Source organism: Oreochromis niloticus, linkage group LG10, assembly GCF_001858045.2.
Source record: "Oreochromis niloticus isolate F11D_XX linkage group LG10, O_niloticus_UMD_NMBU, whole genome shotgun sequence".
Lineage (NCBI taxonomy): Eukaryota > Metazoa > Chordata > Actinopteri > Cichliformes > Cichlidae > Oreochromis > Oreochromis niloticus.
Window position 1 is genome coordinate 884,414 of NC_031975.2, and position 23,956 is coordinate 908,369.

At 41.0% G+C, this 23,956-nt stretch overlaps 1 protein-coding gene across 8 annotated transcripts in view; it reads right to left on the reverse strand.

Annotated features, from left to right (window-relative positions):
* Window positions 1–23,508, reverse strand: part of LOC100712537 (phosphatidylinositol-binding clathrin assembly protein) — a 51,403-nt gene extending 27,895 nt beyond the window's left edge. For 6 of the 8 annotated variants that reach the window (XM_005450488.3, XM_013270247.3, XM_013270245.3 and 3 more), the window contains exons 1-13: window positions 23,369–23,508; window positions 22,953–23,181; window positions 12,467–12,609; window positions 11,044–11,119; window positions 10,857–10,959; window positions 10,044–10,137; window positions 8,031–8,142; window positions 5,648–5,754; window positions 5,494–5,535; window positions 3,150–3,161; window positions 2,903–2,988; window positions 2,589–2,712; window positions 256–386 (exon numbers count right to left, since the gene is read on the reverse strand). In XM_005450488.3, the coding sequence (XP_005450545.1) occupies window positions 256–386; window positions 2,589–2,712; window positions 2,903–2,988; window positions 3,150–3,161; window positions 5,494–5,535; window positions 5,648–5,754; window positions 8,031–8,142; window positions 10,044–10,137; window positions 10,857–10,959; window positions 11,044–11,119; window positions 12,467–12,609; window positions 22,953–23,082 (1,160 nt within the window). In that variant the 5' untranslated portion in view covers window positions 23,083–23,181; window positions 23,369–23,508. The remainder of the gene's footprint in view (window positions 1–255; window positions 387–2,588; window positions 2,713–2,902; window positions 2,989–3,149; window positions 3,162–5,493; window positions 5,536–5,647; window positions 5,755–8,030; window positions 8,143–10,043; window positions 10,138–10,856; window positions 10,960–11,043; window positions 11,120–12,466; window positions 12,610–22,952; window positions 23,182–23,368) is intronic. The other 2 variants (XM_013270248.3, XM_013270246.3) reach the window with 1 other exon arrangement.
* Between the last annotated feature and the right edge of the window lie 448 nt (window positions 23,509–23,956).

A 23,956-nucleotide genomic window follows, 5' to 3' on the forward strand; every position in this document is an offset into this window, starting at 1 on the left:
AACACAAAGTGCCAGAGAAACATAAGGAACAATCCATAATGCAAAAGTAAACCAAAATATAACAAACTCAAAATACTGGGTCCAAACTGACCCAGAACCGTGACAGTTTCCCCCTCTGCCCAGCCCCTGACTGGGGTGCACGAAGAACTGGGATTAGGGGACCAATGCTGTGTGATTGTGTGAAATTAAGTTATTTCATGTAGCTTGTTCTATTTTCCTGGTTATAAAAGTAGGCGACACAGGTTATGTCCTCACCTGCTGGTCGAGTTGGTGGTTGAGAAGGGGTCAAGAACAGGGGCAGAGTCTATGGTCCCATCCAGAGAGACGGGGGAGGAGTCTGTGGTCGCTGTAGTGGGGTTCTTTTGGAGCTCTTTCAGACGCTGTTCCTAAAATAATTATGCGAGTGTTAGCAACATAAACTAATCTGGATCCAAACACAATTTTTCTTTTCAGGGTTTCTTTTGAAGAATATGAGAGAAGTAGCACAGGAGGGCCAAACTACTTATAATCTATAATAGGCCTCGCAAATATGCATTATATATCATACCTGTAAATGACATCCCAATGAAAAAAAATGTGAACAAAACAATTTAAACATTTTTTTTGATGATGAAACAACAATGATCTTTCTTTTTTAAAACAGCACAGGTCAAATTTGGGGTTTGTTACACACAATAACACTTTGTTGTGTGTAAGTCCAAAGTATTTTTTTAATTAAGTCATAAGTAACCAGAAACATGAACAAAACAAAAACAAACAAAATATCATTTTTTTCTGTGCACTTGTTAAAACACTCCCCATGGAAACGTGCAACCATCTCGCCTGCAGAATGAACTTTCTAGCATTACAAAATGAAATGTTACTGTTTAATCTGACAGTTTCATTTGGGATCATTTCTTTTGCCACACACATAATATTTGCTTTGTTAATTGTTTTTGTACATCTACCTACTATTACTCTAATTATACCAGCCACAGTAGGTAAACCTTTACAGCTGTGGTGTGTCGTGATATTGACAATCACAGAGACCTCGAGGTTCCATTCAAACAATTCATGAGGCAAAAAATCCCCATCAGAAACTAGAGATGGACCGATCCGATATTACGTATCGGTATCGGTCCGATACTGACCTAAATTACTGGATCGGATATCGGAGAGAAATAAAAAATGTAATCTGATCCATTAAATATTAAAAAAGCACCTCAAAAAACTTGCGACACGGCGTAACTCGGCTCATAACCGTAGCAGGTTGGAGCAGTGTGCTCACGTGATAGAGCGGCTGTGTGTATTTGTAGCCTCGCTACCAAACCAGCATTTCATCTCCGAGGAAGTTATCCCAGAGAGAAGTAAAGCAAGTGTGTAAGTTCATCTCTGAATGTTTGTAAAGCGTTCCCATGTTAAGCTTAACAACCGATATATGGAGCGACTGCCTCTCTCTCTCCCTCTCCTGCTGCTACTTCAATCATGAAACTGATCAATGATCAGCTGATCGGCTTTTCTGTCGCGAGTCCCTCTCTCTTCTTTGTTTTTGGCCCACTTTGCACCAGAAAGAGGAAACCAGCGGCTGAACAACAGCAGCACGTTTAAGCTTGATAAGCTGTTGTTAGAATGTATTTAATATTACTTTCTACACCAGGATCCTTTTCTACGTAGCTGACGGCTGGTAACTGTGCAGGGGCGGATCTAGTAAAGTGTAGCCAGGGGGGCCGATAGAAGTCCATTACTGTATATAGTAACTGTTAAGTCTAATATACCCTAGTAAGCTATAGTACTTTTTCCTTTGGGAAGGTACCATCTGTGCAGTCTGCAGTTCTGTAGAAGAAAGATGTTGAATCTATTTAATTATTCTTGAAAAATAATTTATTTCTGTGCATTTTTTTTCACCCTGCATCAAATTAAAGTTGATTACATCGATTAAGCATCATGAGGTGGAGGGTGGGGGGTGGTTCCCTATATTTTCTTTTGCTGGGAGTTTGCAACCCTATTAGTTAGGTTGCTTAATATTTCTGCTAAGTACTCTTTAAAATACCAGAATAGGGAGGATGGAGCAGGTTTAAGTTATTAGATTGATCAGTGTTGCTGAACTATGAAATATTTTGGCTGCAGTGTATTTTTTACATACAGGTATAACAGAATAGCTTTAGTGGGTTTTTTTTTAACTTGAGTACAAACATATACAAAATGCAGCAAGATATTAAAAAAAACGTTTGATCGGATTCATATCGGTATCGGCAGATATCCAAATTTATGATATCGGTATTGGACATAAAAAAGTGGTATCGTGCCATTTCTATCAGAAACACAACCTGGACTAAATAACTAATAATAGGACTAATAAGACAATAATTTCCATAATTTCCTCAGGGATTAATAAAGTATTCTGATACTACTAGTATACTACCAGACTCCCAGTACAGGCAAAGCTACCAAACTGGGTCGCTCTACAGACAAACCCAAAGCAAATTTCTCCCAACATCTGAACCAAAAACACAACATGTCAGTTTTACACAACATGCTTATAGATGTTGCTTCTCTGGCCTCACGTGCATCAAGGAGAAGAGAATCTAAGTAGTGCGGCTGAAACGTACTTTCAGTGCTTTGAGGCGAGCCTGCTCTTCCTCCAGGGCAGCCTGCTTTTCTCTCTCGTCCACTTTGGAGAAAGACATGCCGGTGTTGGCCAGGGAAGAGACAGCACTGGAGAGGGTGCTAGCTCTTCATCACGGGACAAACAGGAAAAAAAGATCAAGAATTATTTCAAGATACAAGTGTCTTACAACCTGACTAGCATGCATAATGCTTTTTGATCTCATTCTCGGGTGAAAGCACATTTTCACTGTCAGTGCAGAGCCATCGAATAGCTGAAGCAAACACTGGGCTGGCAGGGACCAGGAAACAGACCTACCTGCTGGCTGCTGTTGAATCTTTGACTTTCTTTCCCTCTAAAGAGGCCAAGTGCTGCTCCAGCGCATCCAGCAGACTGCTTGGGGCCTAACATGAATGTCATGACACATATTCAATTTCAAATGCTGAAGAAAGCCTGACAAGATCTTGTGTAGAGGAAAAAAAGCATGAAAATAAGCAGAGTAATTGCCAGGAGTCCACAAACAGCTTCAAATACAGAGATGCAGAGAGAAAAGCCAGATACTTACACACACTGTAAACTGAAGAAAGAGAAACAGAAGAAAGGGAGAAATACAGAAAATAAAGGTGGTCAAGATATTAGGAACACATGTGGAGGAAAGCTAGCATGTGATTGAATGTAGGTGCAGAAAGAAAACAAAACCTGCAAATAAATCCACTTTTAAACATAAGTCGCTGGTCTGATATCCAACATGACAAGCCTGGATTCACACCTTTATTTTCTGCATGACATGCATTCATGAGTGGGTGTGAGCCTGTCTGAGTGCAGCACTAGGACTGGGCGATAGACTGAGTTTCTAAAAAATATCAATATACTTTTATACGAGATATAAGATATGACAATATTATTTATATCCACATCGTTTATGTTGTGTTATAGTTATACTTGTGGAGCTGCTCTCTCTCGTCCACGTTTGCCTCTCCCCCAATGCTTCACCTGCAGGCAGCAACAGGATGGACACAGTAGCTACTGAAGAGGAGCTGGTCGGTAAAAACAAAAACAACGGCTCGAATATTTGAGCAGCAGAATAAAGCGTCCTGACAAAAGCACTGCTCATCTTTCCACCGTTTACAACAGCGCCATAAACTGCGTGCTGTATCCCAGACCACAAAGTCCTCCCAGCCTCCTGCACCTGAAACAAACGAGGTTATAATACTCACACACTCGTGCTGTGGATTATGGGAGGGAAAGTGAGAAGTGGGGTGACATTACTAAAGCAGTGACCATCGCTGAAGACATGGTCTCCATCTCAACTGTGAAACGGGAGAGCTTTATACAGCTGCTGAGACCCTTGACCGAAGACACCAGTTACCCAGTCAGAAATACTTTGCCAGAGAATTATTGCCAAAAATATTTACTGAAGTTACCAAGAATCTCGCTGCCCGGCTCAACAAAGTGTCTCATGTCACACTGATGACATGTGGTCCAGCAGGACCTGTGAGCCATACATGGAAGACTGAACTGAAACCTGCCTGTCTCCAGACCAGCGGCTTTCCCCAAGACCACACCGGGCAGCATACAGCTGAAGCCCTGCAGGGTGCCCTCACAACCTGGAAGCTCAACCCGGCTGGTTGCTATAACGACTGTAAACAAGGTGGTACAGCTGAACATGTGGCTGAGGACGCGGTGCTTTGGTCACAGGCTTCATCTGGACACTGGTGATTGCAATACTGAATCAGCTGATTTGAAATAAGAAAGAAATATGATATCAAATATCAAACTACAATAAAACTGTAGTGAGAACACAAACAATTGGCCCGCCAACGACTGTACGTCTTCCTGATTTTGTGCCAGACTAATCTGTCGACAGCATCAGGCTTCAAGGATGCCGTGTGGCAGGTTACAACGTTCCCACTGACACTGAAAATCCTTTCAGAAGGCTGAAAAACACCATTACTGTATTTTATTCAAGAAACATTATTATTTAATAAAGTCATTTTCCAAGTGCATCTACGGCTGTATATAAGTGCCTGTGTGACATCTCGGACACGTAGCTTTGACTAAGAACTCTGTTTGTTCTTCCTTAATGGGTAGAAAAAAATATAAAGATATATACTGCATATAGACATTCAGCTAAAAAATATAAAGATATGATTTTTGGTCCATATCGCCCAGCCCTATGCAACACATGCAACAGCTGCATGCTGTGCACAGCACTGGGTGTTAAAACTGGTTAGCACTGAAGCTTCAGCAAGTTAGCAGCTGTGAAAGGACAATAACGGCCACACAGAGGAAATAATCGAGCCCACTGCTGCATCACTGTATAAAAGTACAATCATTTAAGATGACACCAACTCTGTTGGTATAGCTTCTGTGACTGCACCCATGCAGCGAGTTTTCTTGAAAATGTGTTACCCATAAATTTTGTAGCAAATGTATGTTAGCCTGTAATTTCTCTTTATAACAACAGAACAGTGTTTCTTTGGTCACTGGTTGCTTTACAAAGCGGTCCTTCTACCTGATCATTTTCAGAGGAATGGTTTTCTCATCATTTTATTTTATTGTTCATTAATCTTTAGAACATTATCTGCGTGACCATCTCTGATTTACATGAAACTTTTATGGTCCAAAGGCCGAACATATATTTAACATTGGTGTGAAATTTTAGCTTCATATATAAAACACCTGTGATAATTAAGAAAAAAGCCCACTGAGACACTTGAAATGTAAAAGATTATATACTGTATTTCCACATATGTTTGCAAGTTTTAGTCAGTTGCTCCAACTGAGAGGTGGCTCCAGAGTTACATGTGCTTTATTCATTTCTCCACCTTTTACTCAGGAAAAGTGCTGTGCTGAGGCATGTTATCTGCAAAGCTGCACTAAATGATTGTGTTTGTGTGAAGGCTTACCTGAGACAGATCTGGGATATCTCCTCGATCAATTCCAACTTGCTGAAGGCAAAAAAAACAAAACTTATTGAAAACCAGGCTGAGAAACAAGAGCCAGCTGATTTCAATGATCACACGCTCCTTTGCAATCTCTGACAGGCTAAATAAGACTCACCTCTGCAACTTTGAGGAACTCGGAGATTCTTGTCATTCGTGTAAGAAACTTCTTGTACAGGTCCAATCCTTCTTTGCATTGAACTTTTTTCATGTCAAAGTATTTCTCTGTTAATCACACACAAAAAAAGAAATTAGCACAAAAATGTTCTGAGAAACACTTCACTTCATTTTTAGGTAAAGTTTTTCTGCAGGATATATCTGAGGTGTGATCACAAAGGATCAGGATTTGGACCATAAAAATCTAAAACCACACCTTACTGACCGTCCCTGCAAGGTCGTGTAATAGCAACAACATTGTGAGACTTACATATCAAATATTCAAGTCTCACCATATGACCATGATCATGTGAACACAACGGCAAGAAACGCCAAAGAAAAACTCTGTAGCCTTGCAGCAGGATTACAGTTAGGTTTAATTCTACCTCTGTACGCCACCACAGCTGATTTGAACAAGAAACAGTTAACAGGATGTAGTCAGAAGGCATTTGCACTGGCACATGCAATACTGGTCAAAAGTTTTAGAAGACCCCAATATTTCCAGTTTTTCATTGAAAATTATACAGTTTAATGTTCCATTGCACTCTGAAATGAAAGCACGGTACAAATAAGCAACTGGAGTGAAAAAATACATCATGGAATCAGTTTATAGACCAAAGTGTATTCTAACCTTTGACTCATCAGAGCAGCCTCCTGTGGCAGATGTAACAGCTGAACACAGCCGTGGCATTCTTTCTCCAACAGAAATCAAATACTCTCCCATATCTGTAGCAGACGTTCCCATAAATGTGGACCTTGTAGGCTGCTTTGCTTTCACTCTTCTGTCCAGTTCATCCCAAACCAGCTCGATGGGGTTTTAGTCTGGAGACTGTGCTGGACACCTCCATGTTTCCAAGCTCACCATCTTGTTCTTTTTTCCTGGGGTAGTTCTGGCACAGCTTGGTCTTATGCTGTGGGTCATTATCTTGCTGTAGGATGAACCCCTGACCGAGCAGAGGCTACTGCATGGTGCTGCTGAATGCTGTGGTAGCTGTTTTGGTTCAGGGTGCCTCTCACTCTGTACGAGTCACCGACCCTGGATCCAGCAAACAGCCCCAGACCGTCACACTTCCTCCTCCATGTTTGACAGTTGATGCCACAAACCTTGGAACCATCCTTTCACCTACTCCACGGCGTACAAAGATCCTGCGTGATGAACTGAAGATTTCAAATGTTGATCCATCAGTCCATAAAACCTTCTTTTAGTCTTCAGTAGTCCAATGTTTCATGACCCAGACAAGCCTCTTTGTCTTATTCTGACGTCTGGCTTTCTTGCTGCAGCTCGTCCTGTCAGACCTGCAGCTCGAAGTCTTCTCTCGGTTGAAATTAAGACTTGCTTACTACGACCACTATTACTCTGTGCTTGAAGCTGTTGTCCTGTGAGCCGCCGATCACACAAGCTGTTGACTCTCAGAAACTTGTCCTCTGATTCAGTCGTGTCTTTGGGTCTGCAGACCTCTTCCTGTCACAGTTTGTTTCTGAGCCTTTCATGCTGAAGGAAACTGTGCTCACTGACACTTTGACTTTCTTTGCAGTCTCTCTATAGGACAGACCTACATTTATAAGTGTTATGATGGTCTCTCTTCTATTGTTAATCGCCTTTTTCTCACCATTTCTGTAGCAACACACTACTTTTTGCAGTACAATACTGTTCAACTGATGCTCACGAGGGCACATCAGGGTGTTCCAACACTGCTTTTATGCAGACAGAGGGGGCTGGAAGTAATCCAGAGAAGTTGGAACACCTGTAGGAATTAGTAGCACCAGCTTTCAAGGCTGGATCAACCTCCATTGTTGCAGAACAGCTTTAAATTGTTAACCTATTTTTTGTTCCCTGAAAAAGGCCATTTTCTGAAATCTACATTATTTTACCTTTTTACCATTTCAAGCTATTCATTGGATTTGAACAACTTGAACTGAAATAAATAACTGGAAAAATTGGGGTTGTCTAAATCTTTTGACCAGTAGAGTATCTGGAACCCTTACTTCCAGTTAACAGCTACCAAATATGAATTCAACACTTGGAAACCAGTCCAGATGTTTTATCTCCTTAATCTGTCATACAATGCAATAACATACATACAACAACAAGGGAACCATTAAACTTCATGTCTTTCAACTGTGCAATTACTTTTGCGCCTCCTAAAATGAGGTATTATACGTAAAAATGTCTGTAATTCCTAAACAGTCATCATAAAACTTTGTTGAACCCCTGAATTAAAGCTGTGTATAAATGAATCTGAAGTTTTCTTTGAAATAAGGTGGAGAGCCTCATCCAGTAAAAGGTCCTGTAAAGGTCAAATAAAAGGATGACATGGCTATGACAAAAAACAACTTGTTCTTACCCAGGAGGTTGATTACGCCCTCATTATAGGCCGCAAACAGTCGGATTGCATCTTTAAACAGAAGCATGAAGGCTGCATTGATCACACCGTTTGTCAGTTCATTGGCGTTGACCTAGAAGAGAGGTGCTGGTGTTAAAACATCGTGTTTAACTGTTTAACGTAGCTTTACTTCTTCAGTCTCAAAGAAGTCATTTGGATGACTGACAAAACTTTTCTCCCACTGAAAACGCTGCATCCAAGTAAACAGAATCAACCTTTGGGATCATGTTTAACACTTTAAGTATCATTCAGGCTCACCTGCACTTATTTTACAATTTTGGCAAAACAAAATGATTCTCATCTTTCATGAACCATTTGAATTTTCTCTAATCCAAAATAGTGGAGGAGTTATGATAATGTGTAGCGCATATGATAAGATCGCGGCAGTGCGATTTTTCAGACAGCAGTACTTTGAGCATGCTCTCCCAGTGAAGTTCGTCTTCTCTTCTTTCAAAACCATTTTTGCCTTAATTTTGTCTAAAACGGTGACAAAGTTAAAGTCATTTGAAGAGTGCTTATGAAATACGCCCACCACTGGGCCAATGGGCTAACAAACAAACAAGAAAGCGTCGAGTTACCAGTGTTGGGCAAGTTACTTAGAAAAAGTAATTAGTTATAGTTACTTAACACAGTAAAAAGTAACTACATTAGTAACTGAGTTACAATATTATAAAGTAACTAAATACTAGGAAAAGTAACTATTGTGTTACTTATGTTCAACCCTCTGTGGTCCAGGGTATAATTGGTCATTTTTGACTACTTGTGATTTCACATTTGACCTTATTTATCCTGCCTTGTTTTGTTTGGTACTCTTCTTTTCAGCACAACCTCACATGTCTGAATTTACAGTTATTTTTTCATTTTGACATACTGTATTAGCACAGTTGATCTGAAATCAGACAAAACATATAAAATCCGAGTAGAAATAGTTATATTTTTACTGTAACAACGACAAACATGTTTAAAAATCATTCTCATAACTTGAAATGCAAAAATAAATTGTGAGTTTTAAAAACCTATGTACAAGTTTTACAAACAACAAAGTTATATCCAGCCATTTACCTAAAATGCAGCCAAGGTGTTATTTTATAACCATTTGAAACAATTTACAGAACAATCAGCTGTTCTGCATCAAATAGGATGCCACACAATCTATTTGTGCAGCTCCAAAAAATAATTTCTGTCCACTATAAGATAAAAAAGCACATCACAGCCTGATACCTGCAGGCCTGACAGCAGCAGGTGCATCACTGCTCCTGTTTCCACCTGCAGACAGCGTTTACACTCTAATCCGCCGTCACTCCTAAAACTTCCCCCTCTTCCCAAACAACCAAATGCCATTTTCTGATTGGTCGACATGGTATATTTTTCACAAACAGGAAAGGGGGGGTGGTTTTTTTGGTTTTTGCTCCCAAGCAGAGAGTGCATTCGAGCGCTTCCCATAGTAAACTCCAGTTTTACCGTTTCTTCCCGCAGTAAACATAAACGATGTATTCAGGAGAAAACATGGCGTTTATTTTTTTTAATCATAACTCTGGTTTTTCGTAGCCAATCAACACAATTTAAAAACTGGTGTAGTTTGAAATCCACACTATTACCACAAAAATTGAGACTTATGGTTGTCTTGGGTTGACATTAGCATTCTCTCGCTATGTCATCTTAACGTGGTCATGTGATTGATTTACTACGACTGTTTTATTCTTCCTCAGCCAATCAGCAGAACTCGTGCGATTGTTTCGCCCCCCTAGCTCGCGATAAGCTGATGACAGCGTCAACCGTCTATGTATGGATACACAGTAACATGTCCGCACCGCTTTTTCTTGTCAGTAACAGTAACAGTAACAGCGTTGTGACGATAGAAATAGTAATTAGTTAGATTACTGGTTACTGAAACTTTTAACGCTGGTATTCCCATCGCTGTAAGTTACTTGTGTCAGCAACCAGTTCAGACCTCTGACGATACTGAGCACTCACATTGAAATCAAGTAACGCATCCATCTGATTCTGAATGACAGAAATGGTTTTAAGGAGTTTCTCTGTGTTCATGGTTCTCATGACTCCATCAGACCTGTTAAAGGAAAGAGAAAGCATTCATTATTTTAATATACTTTAATTTTATTGTCACTCATGGAAATAATCTTTGCTGGGTTAGAGCTATCATTTCTTAAGGGTTTTGCTAAAGGATAATTAATGTTCATTTAAGTCTTTTTTTGTGTGGATGGTCTGCCAAGTCTGCACTTTTTAAATGAACATCATTAGCCAGCAGATGTGTCTCTACTATCTAAAGGATATCAAGACTGCAAACTGCAAATGTCACAATAGAAATATTAATGAAAAATTAATGAAATTATATGTAATTTAATTTAGAGTCTGACACTACAATGTGCAGCTGTCCTACGAAGGGAAGTAAAATTATAACTATAGTTGCATTTGATGCAAACTAATCAGTAAAATTAGGCCCAATATGAGAAATTATGAAATAAAATAAGAAAGATAATCAAATTCACAAAAAGACGCTACAGCTGCTATTTGGAAATATCTTGCCTTTAAAATGGTGAAGTGAAGCAAAATCAGGAACTCCGCTTTCCTCAAACAGAGCTGCAGAAGTTATATGTTGCTTTCTGCAACTTTTAACAAAACCATCACAAGGAAACAAAAGTAGTGCAATGATATTTTCAATGCCGGTCACCCCGGAGTGTCACACACGATCACCTGAACAAGCTTTGGGGCTCAGGTGTAAGAAAGGACGAACAAGAGTCAGTTACAGTGAGGAAAAATAAACCTTACCCGCGTTCCACTTTAGTGAAGTCAAATGCGACTTGTCTGTAGGAGACAGCCTTCTCATTCAGGTAGCGGCTGTACCTCCTGATGAACGTTGACATATCATAGCCTACGTTAGAAACCAAAGAAGAGACGAGTGAGCATAAACGACGTATCGCAGGAAACGTGGCTGTTGTGGATGTTTGTGAGATACCTTGTAGGCCACTTTTGTCCAAAAAGTTGCTGAGGTTAAAAAGTGTGTTTCTTGAAGCCAGATATTGTATAAATCTCTGCAAGACAAACACCACATATTATGAACCATGAATAGCTGCACCAGCGCTGCACAGATACTCAAAACCTGTCACAGATTTAACTGTCTGTGAAGCTAGACTTAACTATGAACTGTTGAAAGCTTTTATACCAGGGGTGTCCAACTCCAGGCCTCGAGGGCCGGTGTCCTGCAGATTTTGGATATAACCGTGGGACAACATACCTGAGTCACATGATTAGTTTGTTACCAGGCCTCTGGAGAACTTCAAGACATGTTGAGGAGGTCCTTTAGCCATTTAAATGAGCTGTGTTGGACCAAGGACTCATCTAAAACCTGCAGGACAACGGCCCTCGAGGCCTGGAGTTGGACAATCCTGTTTTAGAATATGTTTAGCGCCATCTTGTGCCAGTACAGAACGTAACCGCACTGGGTTGATTGGTTGGGGCTTATATACTTAGATTAGTTTATGGTAGCTAACTAGTAACAGAACCAAAAAAAGGACAGTAAAACTAAAAAGCAGCCTAATAGAGGTCTTGATGCGTGCTCAATCATCCAGGTAAGTAAATCCCAGAAGGTTGATTCTGTTCATCTGGATGTTTTCAGTGGGAGAAACATTTCGTCACTCTTCCAGGTGACTTCGTCAGTCTCAGCTGACTGCAGTGGTGCTAGTTTCAGTTATTGTGCAAATGTCCTGTTTATAAGGTTGGAAACCTGCAGTCAGCTGACACTGACGAAGTCACCTGGATGAGTGAGGAAACGTTTCTCCCACTGAAAACATCCAGAACCGTATTTATGTTTGTGGTGTGATGCGCAACCCGTTTTTATTGCATAGAATAGCACTGATTGCATCTTGTGGACATCAGCTGTTTATGCCACTCAGTGCATCACATCACAGAGGACAAGTCAGAGTGTCTCACTCCAGCTTGGCGGTCTGGTGAAACACCTGTCCTCCTTTATTAAGTGCTTTACAAATACAAACATTACAGCTAACATGTGGACTTGCCTGTTTCAGTGCAGCTAGCCAAACAACACAGAACCAGTTAGTGCTACAGACAGTGAAAGTGGACAGAATATTCTTGGTTTCTTAACATAAAGCTCACTGTTGCAGCGAGGGGCCTTGTTTTTCACTTAATTACTAGTTACCTTACTAGTTATTTAACATACCTAATGTTAGCCTATTAGCTGCCACTAACCAACCCGTTGACCTCAAATTTTGTATTGGCACAAGATGGCGCTAAACATGTTCTAAATACTTTAAACACCTATTTCTTAAACCAGTGTTCACAGACAGTGTTAAAGCTATGACGGTTTCTGAGTGGTGTAAATTAGCCTTTGTACATGTAGCGTTTCATGTCCGCTTGCTGACCTCATTGCCATAGACCATCAGATGGTGTGTAGTGGTGAGAGACTTGAAGACAACCACCCAGCTGGTGCTGGTAGTCCGCTCAAACAGTGTATCAGCCAGCTGAGGGATGTTCACATTCATCTCGTTGGTGCACTGAATCAAGTCTGCAGGATGAAAAATGCACAGTGGGAAATGATAAGCCAAAGTCATACTGAGGCAATAATGACCTGCCCGAAACATCAGCGTCTGTTCTCTGGGAAGCAGGAAAGCTGTGATGAGAGCTAAAATAATTTCATTCTCATCACGTAAAAAGAAAACAAACATATTCAGGAATTAGAAGAAATCATCAAATCTTTAGAAGAGGCCTACATGTCCCACCAGGAAAGGAAATACTGAATAGAATAGAATTCAGCTTTATTGTCATTGCACATGTCACAAGTACAAGGCAACGAAATGCATTTGCCAAATACGGAACAAAGTTGCAAATGTTGTAATGCAAAACTTTAATTAAAAGAAATGTTTAATTTTAAAAAAGAAAAAAATACAACACAATTTTTAGTACAAAGACTTCACTTGCTAAATTTTTAACATGGTAATAAATCCGGTTTCTAGCTGAGCAGTTAAGAATAACAAAAGAAAAAACAACTGTGTGTGCGATTAAAGATTTATCCGGGAACACCGTCTATCACCCTGAAAGAATAAACAACACTTTCAGGGACTTTTACAAAACTTTATATTCACAACAGATAAACTGTTGATCAGTTCTTTGACAACATTACTCTTCCAAAATTACCAGACAGTCAAGCAATAGCAGTGGACTCACCGCTGACACCAGGTGAACTCCAGGAAGCCCTGATAAGTTTGCCCAACAATAAGGCTCCAGGTGCAGATGGCTTTCCAGCGGAATTCTGGACAATTCAGTATTCACAGAGTGTTGCAGAAAATCAAGGAAAATGGCAGACTACCACCAAACATGAATTCTGCCAACATTAGTCTCCTGCTAAAACCAGGCAGAGACCCTGTGTTTACTGCCAGCTATCGTCCAATATTCCTTATTAATGTAGACCTGAAAATAATCTGCAAAGCTCTGAGATGAGAGAAGAGAACCCCCCTCATAATTCATCCTGACCAAATTGGTTTCATAAAAGAAAGGCACTCATCAACAAATACACGTAGATTACTTAATTTGATAGACTGTTCATGCAGTAAAAACACTGAAACCACAGTATTGTTTCTAGATTAGAGATGGACCAATCCGATATTACGTATCGGTATCGGTCCGATACTGACCTAAATTACTGGATCGGATATCGGCGAGAAATAAAAAATGTAATCTGATCCATTAAATATCAAAAAAGCACCTCAAAAAACTTGCAACACGGCGTAACTCGGCTCATAACCGTAGCACGTCGGAGCAGTGTGCATCACGTGATAGAGCAGCTGTGTGTATTTGTAGCCTCGCTACCAAACCAGCATTTCATCTCCGAGGAAGTTATCCCAGAGAGAAGTAAAGCAAGTGTGTAAGTTCATCTCTGAATGTTTGTAAAGCGTTCCCATGTTAAGCTTAACAACCGATATATGGAGCGACTGCCTCTCTCTCCCTCTCCTGCTGCTACTTCAATCATGAAACTGATCAATGATCAGCTGATCGGCTTTTCTGTCGCGAGTCCGTCTCTCTTCTTTGTTTTTGGCCCACTTTGCACCAGAAAGAGGAAACCAGCGGCTGAACAACAGCAGCACGTTTAAGCTTGATAAGCTGTTGTTAGAATGTATTTAATATTACTTTCTACACCAGGATCCTTTTCTACGTAGCTGACGGCTGGTAACTGTGCAGGGGCGGATCTAGCAAAGTGTAGCCAGGGGGGCCGATAGGGCATGAACAGGGAAAAGGGGGCACAAAGACATACTTTTCTTTCTTATTCTCATTTAAAATGTCGAGCTTTTAATAAATAATTATCTGAACCTTACACCCAAAGTTTTAATCTGATGTAAAATGTATAGAAGTCCATTACTGTATATAGTAACTGTTAAGTCTAATATACCCTAGTAAGCTATAGTACTTTTTCCTTTGGGAAGGTACCATCTGTGCAGTCTGCAATTCTGTTGAAGAAAGATGTTGAATCTATTTAATTATTCTTGAAAAATAATTTATTTCTGTGCATTTTTTTTCACACTGCATCAAATTAAAGTTGATTACATCGATTAAGCATCATGAGGTGGAGGGTGGGGGGTGGTTCCCTATTTTCTTTTGCTGGGAGTTTGCAACCCTATTAGTTAGGTTGCTTAATATTTCTGCTAAGTACTCTTTAAAATACCAGAATAGGGAGGATGGAGCAGGTTTAAGTTTATTAGATTGATCAGTGTTGCTGAACTATGAAATATTTTGGCTGCAGTGTATTTTTTTACATACAGGTATAACAGAATAGCTTTAGTGTTGTTGTTTATTTAAACTTGAGTATGAACTTATACAAAATGCAGCAAGATATTAAAAAAACAGTTTTATTGATTAAAAAACACACAATATCGGATTCATATCGGTATCGGCAGATATCCAAATTTATGATATCAGTGTTGGACATAAAAAAGTGGTATCGTGCCATCTCTATTCTAGATGCAGAAAAAGCGTTTGACAGAGTCAACTGGAAATTTTTATTTGCAACTTTACACAAATTTGGTTTTGAAACTCGTTCATAAACTGGTAAAAATATGATATAATTCCCCAACAGCTTGTGTCAGAACAAATGACCAAACATCCTCCAGCTTCTGCCTCCTGAGGGTTTCCAGGCAGGGATGCCCACTCTCCCCTCCACTGCAGTTTTTATCCAACCACTAGCAGCAGCAGTTAAACAGGCTGCAGTGATTCAGGGCATGAAATGAAATACATCACTCTTTATGCGGATGATGTGCTGCTTTTTCTCCAGCACTCACAAACCAATCTCTCTGAGGTATTTACACTAATAAACGCTTTAGTAAGAGTTTCAGATTATTCAGTAAACTGGTTAAAATCTACAGTTCTTCCGATTTATAATCCTTCCATAATCCTTCTTCCACCCCACTGCAATCTGGAAATATTAAATATTTAGGTATGGTATATGGTAAATGGACTGGTTCTTATATAGCACTTTTCTACTCAATCTTGAGGACTCAAAGCGCTTTACACAACTTGTGCTTTCACCCACTCACTCAACCACAATTTTCTTAGTGCTTTCTACCTAACTTTCACACACCGATGAATGCATCGGAGAGCAACTTGGGGTTAGTATCTTGCCCAAGGATATTTGGCATGCAGACAGGAATCAAACCACCAACCTTCCGATCAGTAGATGACCTGCTCTATAGTCTGAGCTACAGCCAGCCCAAGCTTACAGCACCTGGTATTCCCAGGCGGTCTCCATTCCAAGTACTAACCAAGCCCAAACCTGCTTAGCTTCTGAGATCAGACGAGATCTCTCCTACACTTGCAGAATTAACTAAATTAAACCACAAGAAGAAAAAAAAAGAAAGTAGAAGACAATCTGGGTAGATGGAAATCTCTACCCATATCACTCATGGCAAGGGTCGCTGCAATAAAAATGATGGTCTTGCTAAAAATAAATTATTTATTCTCAGTGATCCCGAACAAACCATCAGCTTAAAAACACTACCAAGGATAAAGGAGGACTAGATTTGCCTAACTTTCAACAATACTTCTTAGCCAACAGGCTTCAGTTCATCTCAGGATGGTTAAACACACCCCCTTGGATGAGCCTTGGCTAGATGTTGAACAGGCACTATGCAATAATCTAGAGATTTCAGACCTACCATTTATCAGCTCAAACATCAAACGACATGAAGGCTTTAAAAGCATCAACATCAGCTCCTCTCTGTCAGCATGGTGGGAGTTTCTAAAAATGACGGGTTGTTCCAGATAGGTGTACATTTGCATGGGATTAATGAAGACTCAGTATCTCTTCCTATTTCAAAATGGGAAGCAGATCTATCCGTCAGCTTAGATCAAAACTTCTGATCTAAGATTTGCTTAAACATCTTTAAATTGATTAGAAATCTCAGTCTACAATTAATACAACACAAAATACTACACAAAGTGCACTATACAGGTCAACAGATGTGCAGGATGGGTTTTACGTCTAACTACTGCTCACAGTGTCAAGGCAGCACACCTGACAATCACATCCACGCTCTGTGGTTCTGTCCACCAGTTCAGAGGTTTTGGTGCTGGATATGCAAAGATTTATCAAAGTCTCTGAAATGTAACATTCCACCCTCCCCTTCAGTTTTTTTCTTGGGTGACCTAGATGATGTCACTACAGAGATGAATGCAGTCCACCTGGCTCTCACCACCATGGGCCACTGCATCCCTTCCCTCCCCATCCCCAATTACTTCCCTCCTCCCGCTCCATCACCCCCACACATGCAGGGCCTTGAGGTACAGGTGTGTCGCTGAGGATCAGGGAGGCATTCCTCCTCTCTCCCTGTGCCTCAGTGTTATTCTACAACTTAGATACTCAATTACTTCCACTGTCATGACACATACATATAGGGCCTTGGGGTTGGGCACACTAAATGGTATCTAGAGGACGATCCGTTTATTCAGCCTCACCTCTGGTGCCGGTGCCCACTTCTCAATTTTAAATACATGTAGACATTGAGGGTTTTTGGGAGGGGCCGTGCTGACACCAGCTGTTATCTGGTACAGGGTTTTTGGCACCATGCCCCTCCCCTGTTTTAAATGCACATGAGAACAGCACGCATCAACACCACATGTGATGGGACCGTTCTCTGTTCGCCAATTGGGGCGGGGGGCCGGGGGGCAGAGTAATGCTGGGCATACACTGTGTGATTTTGGCCCATTTTGAGCCGATTTTTCAGTCGTGCGACCGTTTTGGGGATCAGCCAGAGTTCCGCCTTAATCGTGTGTCGTGCATCACGTAGTATACATGGGGTAACGAGAAGCGATTAACACCTCACGACCAGCTCCCGATCATCAATTGTTTGGACGTAAGAAAATCAAACCTGTTTGTCAGCCGCCGTGAGGGCGTCACCGCAGCGTCTCACACTGCACACGCGCAAACACAGAAATGAAAGTGAAAAGACGGAGCAGCACGGCAGTCCAGCGTGTGATCTGCACTGGGGGTGCTGGTGCAGTGGTTTGTATCTGTGTGTCATATCGGGTCATAGACTCCAGCTCTCTCAGAACATCTCAGGCCCCCCATGTGGAAGCCCATCTCCCCCCACCACACTCCTGCCAGTGGCTGCTGCCTAGAGCTGGGCGATAGAACGATAACGATATGTATTGCGAAATAACTTTTTCTCGATAGAAAAATTAAACTATTGCGATAGGCCTCATCTCTCTTGCGCTCTTACAAAAAAAAAAAAAAAAAAAAAGAACAGCCAATCCAAATTAAGTAGCGCAGAGCCGAACCAATCACAGCCGCAGCGTCACGTCACGTGACTTGTTATGTACAGCACAAGTGCCAAGCCGCACGTGTGTATTTGTTTGGGAAGCAGCCAGCCGCCGTGCCGCCCGGGTAATGGAGGAAATGAGTGTGCTGACTAGAGAAAAATCAACCGAGAGCGTGAGCGAAGGTTACCGAAGAGAAAACCGATGATGGTTCCAATGCCGGAGAGATTGTCGAACAGAAGGGCCACAGAAGTTCCGTAGTGTGAAGGTATTTCGGCTAATTCAAGTCTGACAAAAAACAGAGTAGCGTGCACTGTAAATTGTGCCGAAAGCAAGTCTGGAAATACAATAAAGCAGTGCATGCTCAGTCTCTGACTGAAAGCGCTGATTCGTCATTCGGCTTTTGTCAGACTAAAGTCACTGTTAAAACTGTTTGAAAAGCTAAGCTATACAACAAGGAGAGATTGAGAATTTCCTTTTAGTTCTCAGTTTATTTGATATTGACAAAAGTTAGTCAATTTTGTCTGTTCTTCTGTAAAACGACCTAAGATTTATTTTTAGAATTAATATTTTGTTTCTAAGTGGAATTGACAATTTAGTCTGTTTTGTTTGTTCTATTTTGAAACTTAAACGCTTTAGCGGCTGCCTTTTGTGTAGTTTGCAATATTTGCCTTTTTTTAATCTGAAAAAGTCTCATGTTCCTTAAGTACATCTGCCCTGTTGAACTTATTATGGGAAATGAATATTTAAATCAAAACAAGCTGCTGATTATTTCAAATATAGTTATTTGGCTTATATCGTGATATATATCGTTATCGCCTGAAATGAAAAAAACATATCGTGATATGAAAAAATCTTATATCGCCCAGCTCTACTGCTGCCTCCACGCACTGGTGCATTGGACTACTCTCACCCCAGTAATCAACTGTTTGAACTATTACCGTCAGGCCGACGGTACAGGTCACATAAAACCAGGACAAACAGATTCAGGGATAGCTTCTTTCCCAGAGCTATCACCGTAGTAAATAAGCACAAAAACAATTGAACCTGCTTAGCTATACCATATTGTCACTGTCACTATATTATGCTGCTATTCATACTATCATTTATTAATGCTGCTATCCTGTATATATCGTACTTACTATTGTTTGAGTACTTAGGATTGTTTTATTGTACTTTTTTATTTTACATTTATATTTATTATTGCATTTTGCACCAAGGGAGTGGCACTCCAATTCTGTTGTACCCTGTACAATGACAATAAAGGCTATTCTATTCTATTCATTGGTGGTTCTCTGTGTCCGGTGCTGGGTGCTTGGTTGCTTGGCGGGACCTGCCCCCCTTGGCTCGGTCAGGCCATGGATCTCAGGTCTCTGGGCCCGGGCTCGATCTGCTGTTTTCTTTTTGCTTGTTTTTTTTCCCCCCCAACAGGTGACCAAGCAGATTTTCAGTCTTTTCTCTCTCCATCCCTCTTCTCCTCTATTTTTGTTTCCCTCTACTTCTGTTAACTCTCTTCCCAACTTCTCTTTTCTTCTTCTTCCTTTCCCATCCCCCGGGCCTGTCCGTTCTGATTGTGCAAACTTAAAATTAATAAATAATAATATTAATAATAATAAAGATTAAATATACTATGACAATCAAGTGGATCGGTATAGTAAAAGCCTTAATGGTCCACTTGGGAAAATAAATCTGGTGGGCTTTTTTTTTGGCCTTCAGACAATAATTCTGATTGCTACAGTGCAGGACAGCCAAACAATAAATAAATAAATGTAGATATTAAGGAAATTCAAACTGAAAATACAGACCATATACTAGGCTTATATTCTGACAATGTATAACTTTTCCTCTGCCTCTGAATTGTAATTTTAAAAATACCAGTACTCGTCACTCTGATTGCCGGTGACGGCCGGGTATGGGCCCGACGCTCCAGCACCATCCATCTTCAGGGCTAGTTGATTCGGCAACTGGATAGCATAATGGCAAGACTATAAGACTTGTGGGAGTTGCAAGCTCAATTCCTGTCCCGCCCGGATCAACAAGACCGAAGAACTGGCTGAAGGAGCTGACTGCACTCCATGAGTGTCTGGCAGCACAAATGAACCAGCTGCTAGTTGAAGAGAGACACCTGGAATGGCTAACCGAAGGCCGGACAGTCCAAGGGCTCAGAGAAGAGCTGGAGAAGATGTGGAGGGTGAAGGTAGCAGTGGTCCCAGTGGTAATCAGAGCATTGGGTGCAGGGGCCCCCAAGCTAGGCGAGTGGCTCCCAGGAACAACATCGGAGATCTCTGTCCAGAAGACCGCAGTCCTAGGAACAGCTAAGATACTGCAGGACCCTCAACTTTCTAAAGCAATGAAAAACATGCTGCAGTAAAAAGCGTGTTTTGCAACACAGCGAAATAAATGGTATATTTTAATATGAAATGATAGATGTTTTAATACCATAACTCAATAAATGTCATCTTAGAACAAATCCTCCCTTCAGCCATTTTTAAGCCCCTCAAGTCTCTAGTTTGCTAAGCTCTAATGAATGACAAACAGCATTAGACACTAGAATTCGACAGACAATTTAGACATAAAAACAGAAGGTAAATCAAAGTGAACCCAATACTTCCCAAGGGACCATCATCAATTGGCAATAGCATCTGCTAGAACAAAAGTTACGACAACATTAGCACACCAAAGCTTGAAGCAACAAATCAGTTTCCCACTAATATACAAATGTATTAATAACATAATGTATAGCAGGGGTCCCCAACCCTCGGACTCCGGTACAAATCCAGACCCCAAGAGGGATTTGTCCAGACTGCAAAGCATTTTCTCATTTACTATGTGGTTAGATCAGGGGTAGGGAACTCCAGGCCTCGAGAGCCGGTGTCCTGCAGGTGTGTCCTTGATCCAACACAGCTGATTTAAATGGCTAAATTAGCTCCTCAACATGTCTTGAAGTTCTCCAGAGGCCTGGTAATGAACTAATCATTTGATTCAGGTGTGGTGACCCAGGGTGAGATCTAAAACCTGCAGGACACCGGTCCTCGAGGACTAACGTTCCCTACCCCTGGGTTAGATGTTTTATTCCTGCCAGCTGCCGTGGCTGACGTTTGACCAGGCACGACAGGCAGCTATGCAGGTCAGCGACATGCTGGTCCACACTCCAAGCCAGCTGTTGGCGGTAATGCACCACCAACCGCCAAAAAAGACAACAAAGAAGAACAAGCTATGCAGGTCCTTCAACGCTGTTAGCTAAGGTAGTAGCTTGGGAGCTCACGTTTGCTAACAGTGCAAGCATGAGTGAGTAAAAGAACATGGCTTTGTCAAAAATACGTAAAGTGGACTCTGAAAATCAAACATTTAAAAATTAATGTACGGCCAGTTTGCCTTATATGTTTTGAATCAGTTGGACTTATAAAGAGTGGAAATCTAAAGAGACATTATGAAACCAAATATAAGAACTTCCACCAAAACTCTCAGCCTGGGTCTGACTGAGGGGACAGTGTAAGTGAGCTAGCACAGTCTCTTACAGCACAACAGCGAGCATACGAGTGTTCACTGCGAGTACAGTCGATTTTAGGAAACACAAAACCCTAACCCTGACTCGGAAATGATCAGAGAGTGCATGATAACCGAGGCAGAAACACTTTTAGATGGAAAAGAAGGAAAGCAACTTAAAAAGAAGGTTAAGCAAATTCCCATGTCTGCCACAAACAGAACTGTTATCCCAAGATGTAGAGACCCAGCTTGACTGTGCTATTCAAAGTGATCCATGCAAAGCGTTAGCAGCTGGTGAATCAACAAAGAGTTCAATATTGGTCTCATCCAACCAGACCGTACTCTCCTTTTTAAATGTTGTTCAGCAAACTTTAAACATGCCTCAAAATTGTGTTTGTTCAGCGATGCAGTGTTGCGTGGCGAGCGTGCATATATAGGCCATATTACACACAACTTCATTTGTGGACACATGTGGTGTGATTTTTATGCATTTTTAGAATTATATTTATTTAGAAAACTGGTGACATGTCCAATACTTATTTCACCCGCTGTACATTAAACTGTGATAACCAGCTGGCAAAGCAGGTGTAGTTAGTACATATTTACAGTTTGTAGACTAAAACTCGTGTGCTTAGTACAGTTTGTTCAATTTATAAAGCTGCAATAACAAGGCAAACAAAAATTAACAAGCTAGCTCTGAGGAGGGAAAAAAATTAATGGAAAAGATAAAATTTTGATCACAACTAACTGACACCAGCATAGTTCCAACATTGGTAACTGTTTTATGGCATGAATGATTTTGTCCCTTTAGTCCCTCTAAAATATACTTTTTGATGCAAATCATTCTGCCACGATATAAAGTAAGTAAAATTGTTTAAAAAATGAAAAGCTCCTTTCAAACTTAAAACATCAAACACCACCAACAGGACCCAGAAAGCAGCTAAGCCTACTGAAAACCCTTAAGAAAATCTTGCTGTATTCCTCAACAATGCACAAGGTAAGCTTGTTGGTAAGCTAATTTACCAACTCTTGGTAAAGTTATTAAAGCCGGTAACCACAAAGCTGCTTCCAGAAACAAGACCGGAGTCAGCTACAGAGCATGTTGTACAGAGCTGTAAATGATTATGACTGTGGTTATCAAAGTCCAGCCTATGTATGTTCTCTATAAAAGCAAACAGCTCTGTGACATTAGAGCCTTTCAAGATGTTCGTTGGGGACCCAAAGTCCCATCATGTATTTCAAAAGAATAACACAGATTTGAGCCTTTTAGCCTCATGTGGAACAGGCTTATTAAACTCTCCAGACTTTCTAAAGCTACTCGGCGAGTTCTTTGAAGGTGGAGTTGAAGTGTGGGCAATAACATACCGGTGGTAAATACAGTTGTATGAAAGTACAATACAGATCCCTGTTTACATCAAACACGTTGGGTTTACTTTTCTCGAAAGCTTCCTATTGCAGAAACTCATAACTTTGAATAGTAAAAGCACCGTATGGCCCTGTGACTATGGCGTTACATATACAGTATGTGCAGGCCCCACAGACACAGCACTCAAGTCAGGTATTAACCGAAAAAACGAGAAGGAAATGTGCAACTTTTCTAAACAGGGAAACGAAACTTACAGTTCAAGTGTTTCTTTTTTGGCCCCATTATTTCATGAGTGGTTGCCTTGCAGACAGTTTTCGAAATCGCCGAGCCGGTGACACTGTGCTGAGCGGCCGTGATCCTGTCAGTAATGCTCTGTCCGGACATTCTGTATCGGCCCTAATAAACTCTTATTGCTATTAAAAAACGTCTCAGCAGACTGGCTTAGATTTTGCGGACTGTCGCTCTTCAAAGGTTCTGCTCCACCTGACAACACAGGAAACAACCAGACAGAGAAGAAGTGATGAGAAGACGGCAGCCGTTAAATTGATCTTATAAGCTAGCTAGCTCTCCAAACGATTACAGATAAAATTATTCACACAGTTTAAAAAACACGAACTGAATGTGCAGCGACAAATAAAATCATGGCACTAAATAACGGTGTGATACGCACCCTGCCTTTTACTCGATCCGGTACGTCTGTAGCCTTTTTTCCTCTTCCTGTTCAAGTCTCCCTCACATGTCGTCGATAGATGGACTAAATGAAAGTAGAAGTTACTTCCGGTTACATTTTTCACAATAAGACGGAGCAGCACGGCAGTGCAGCGTGTGATCTGGACTCAAGCGATGGAGGCACTTGTAGAACTTTGGAAAGCTCATCCGAGCCTTTTCGATGTGGCCTCACAAAATTATCACGACCACAACAACCGTGAAAATAGTTGGATTTACACTGCTGCTCAATCACAGCTGCCTGATCAATGTTTTTCATTAGCAATTTAGCAAAGTTGATGGTGGTGATGTGCGTGTCTGTGTGAGTGAGAGACAGAGAGGGAGAGCGAGCGACAGAATTTCTGTTATAACCTTCATGTTATGGACGCACAGTGTGAGCACTCAGGTCGCATCAGAGCATCGCGCCGTATAGTGTCAGACCCTGCATCGTGACCTATGAACTTCTAACCCCTGCGAGTCAATCGTACAGTTTGAGCAGAAGCTGAATAACATGACTGAAAAATATCGCACAGTGTATGCCCAGCATAAAGCT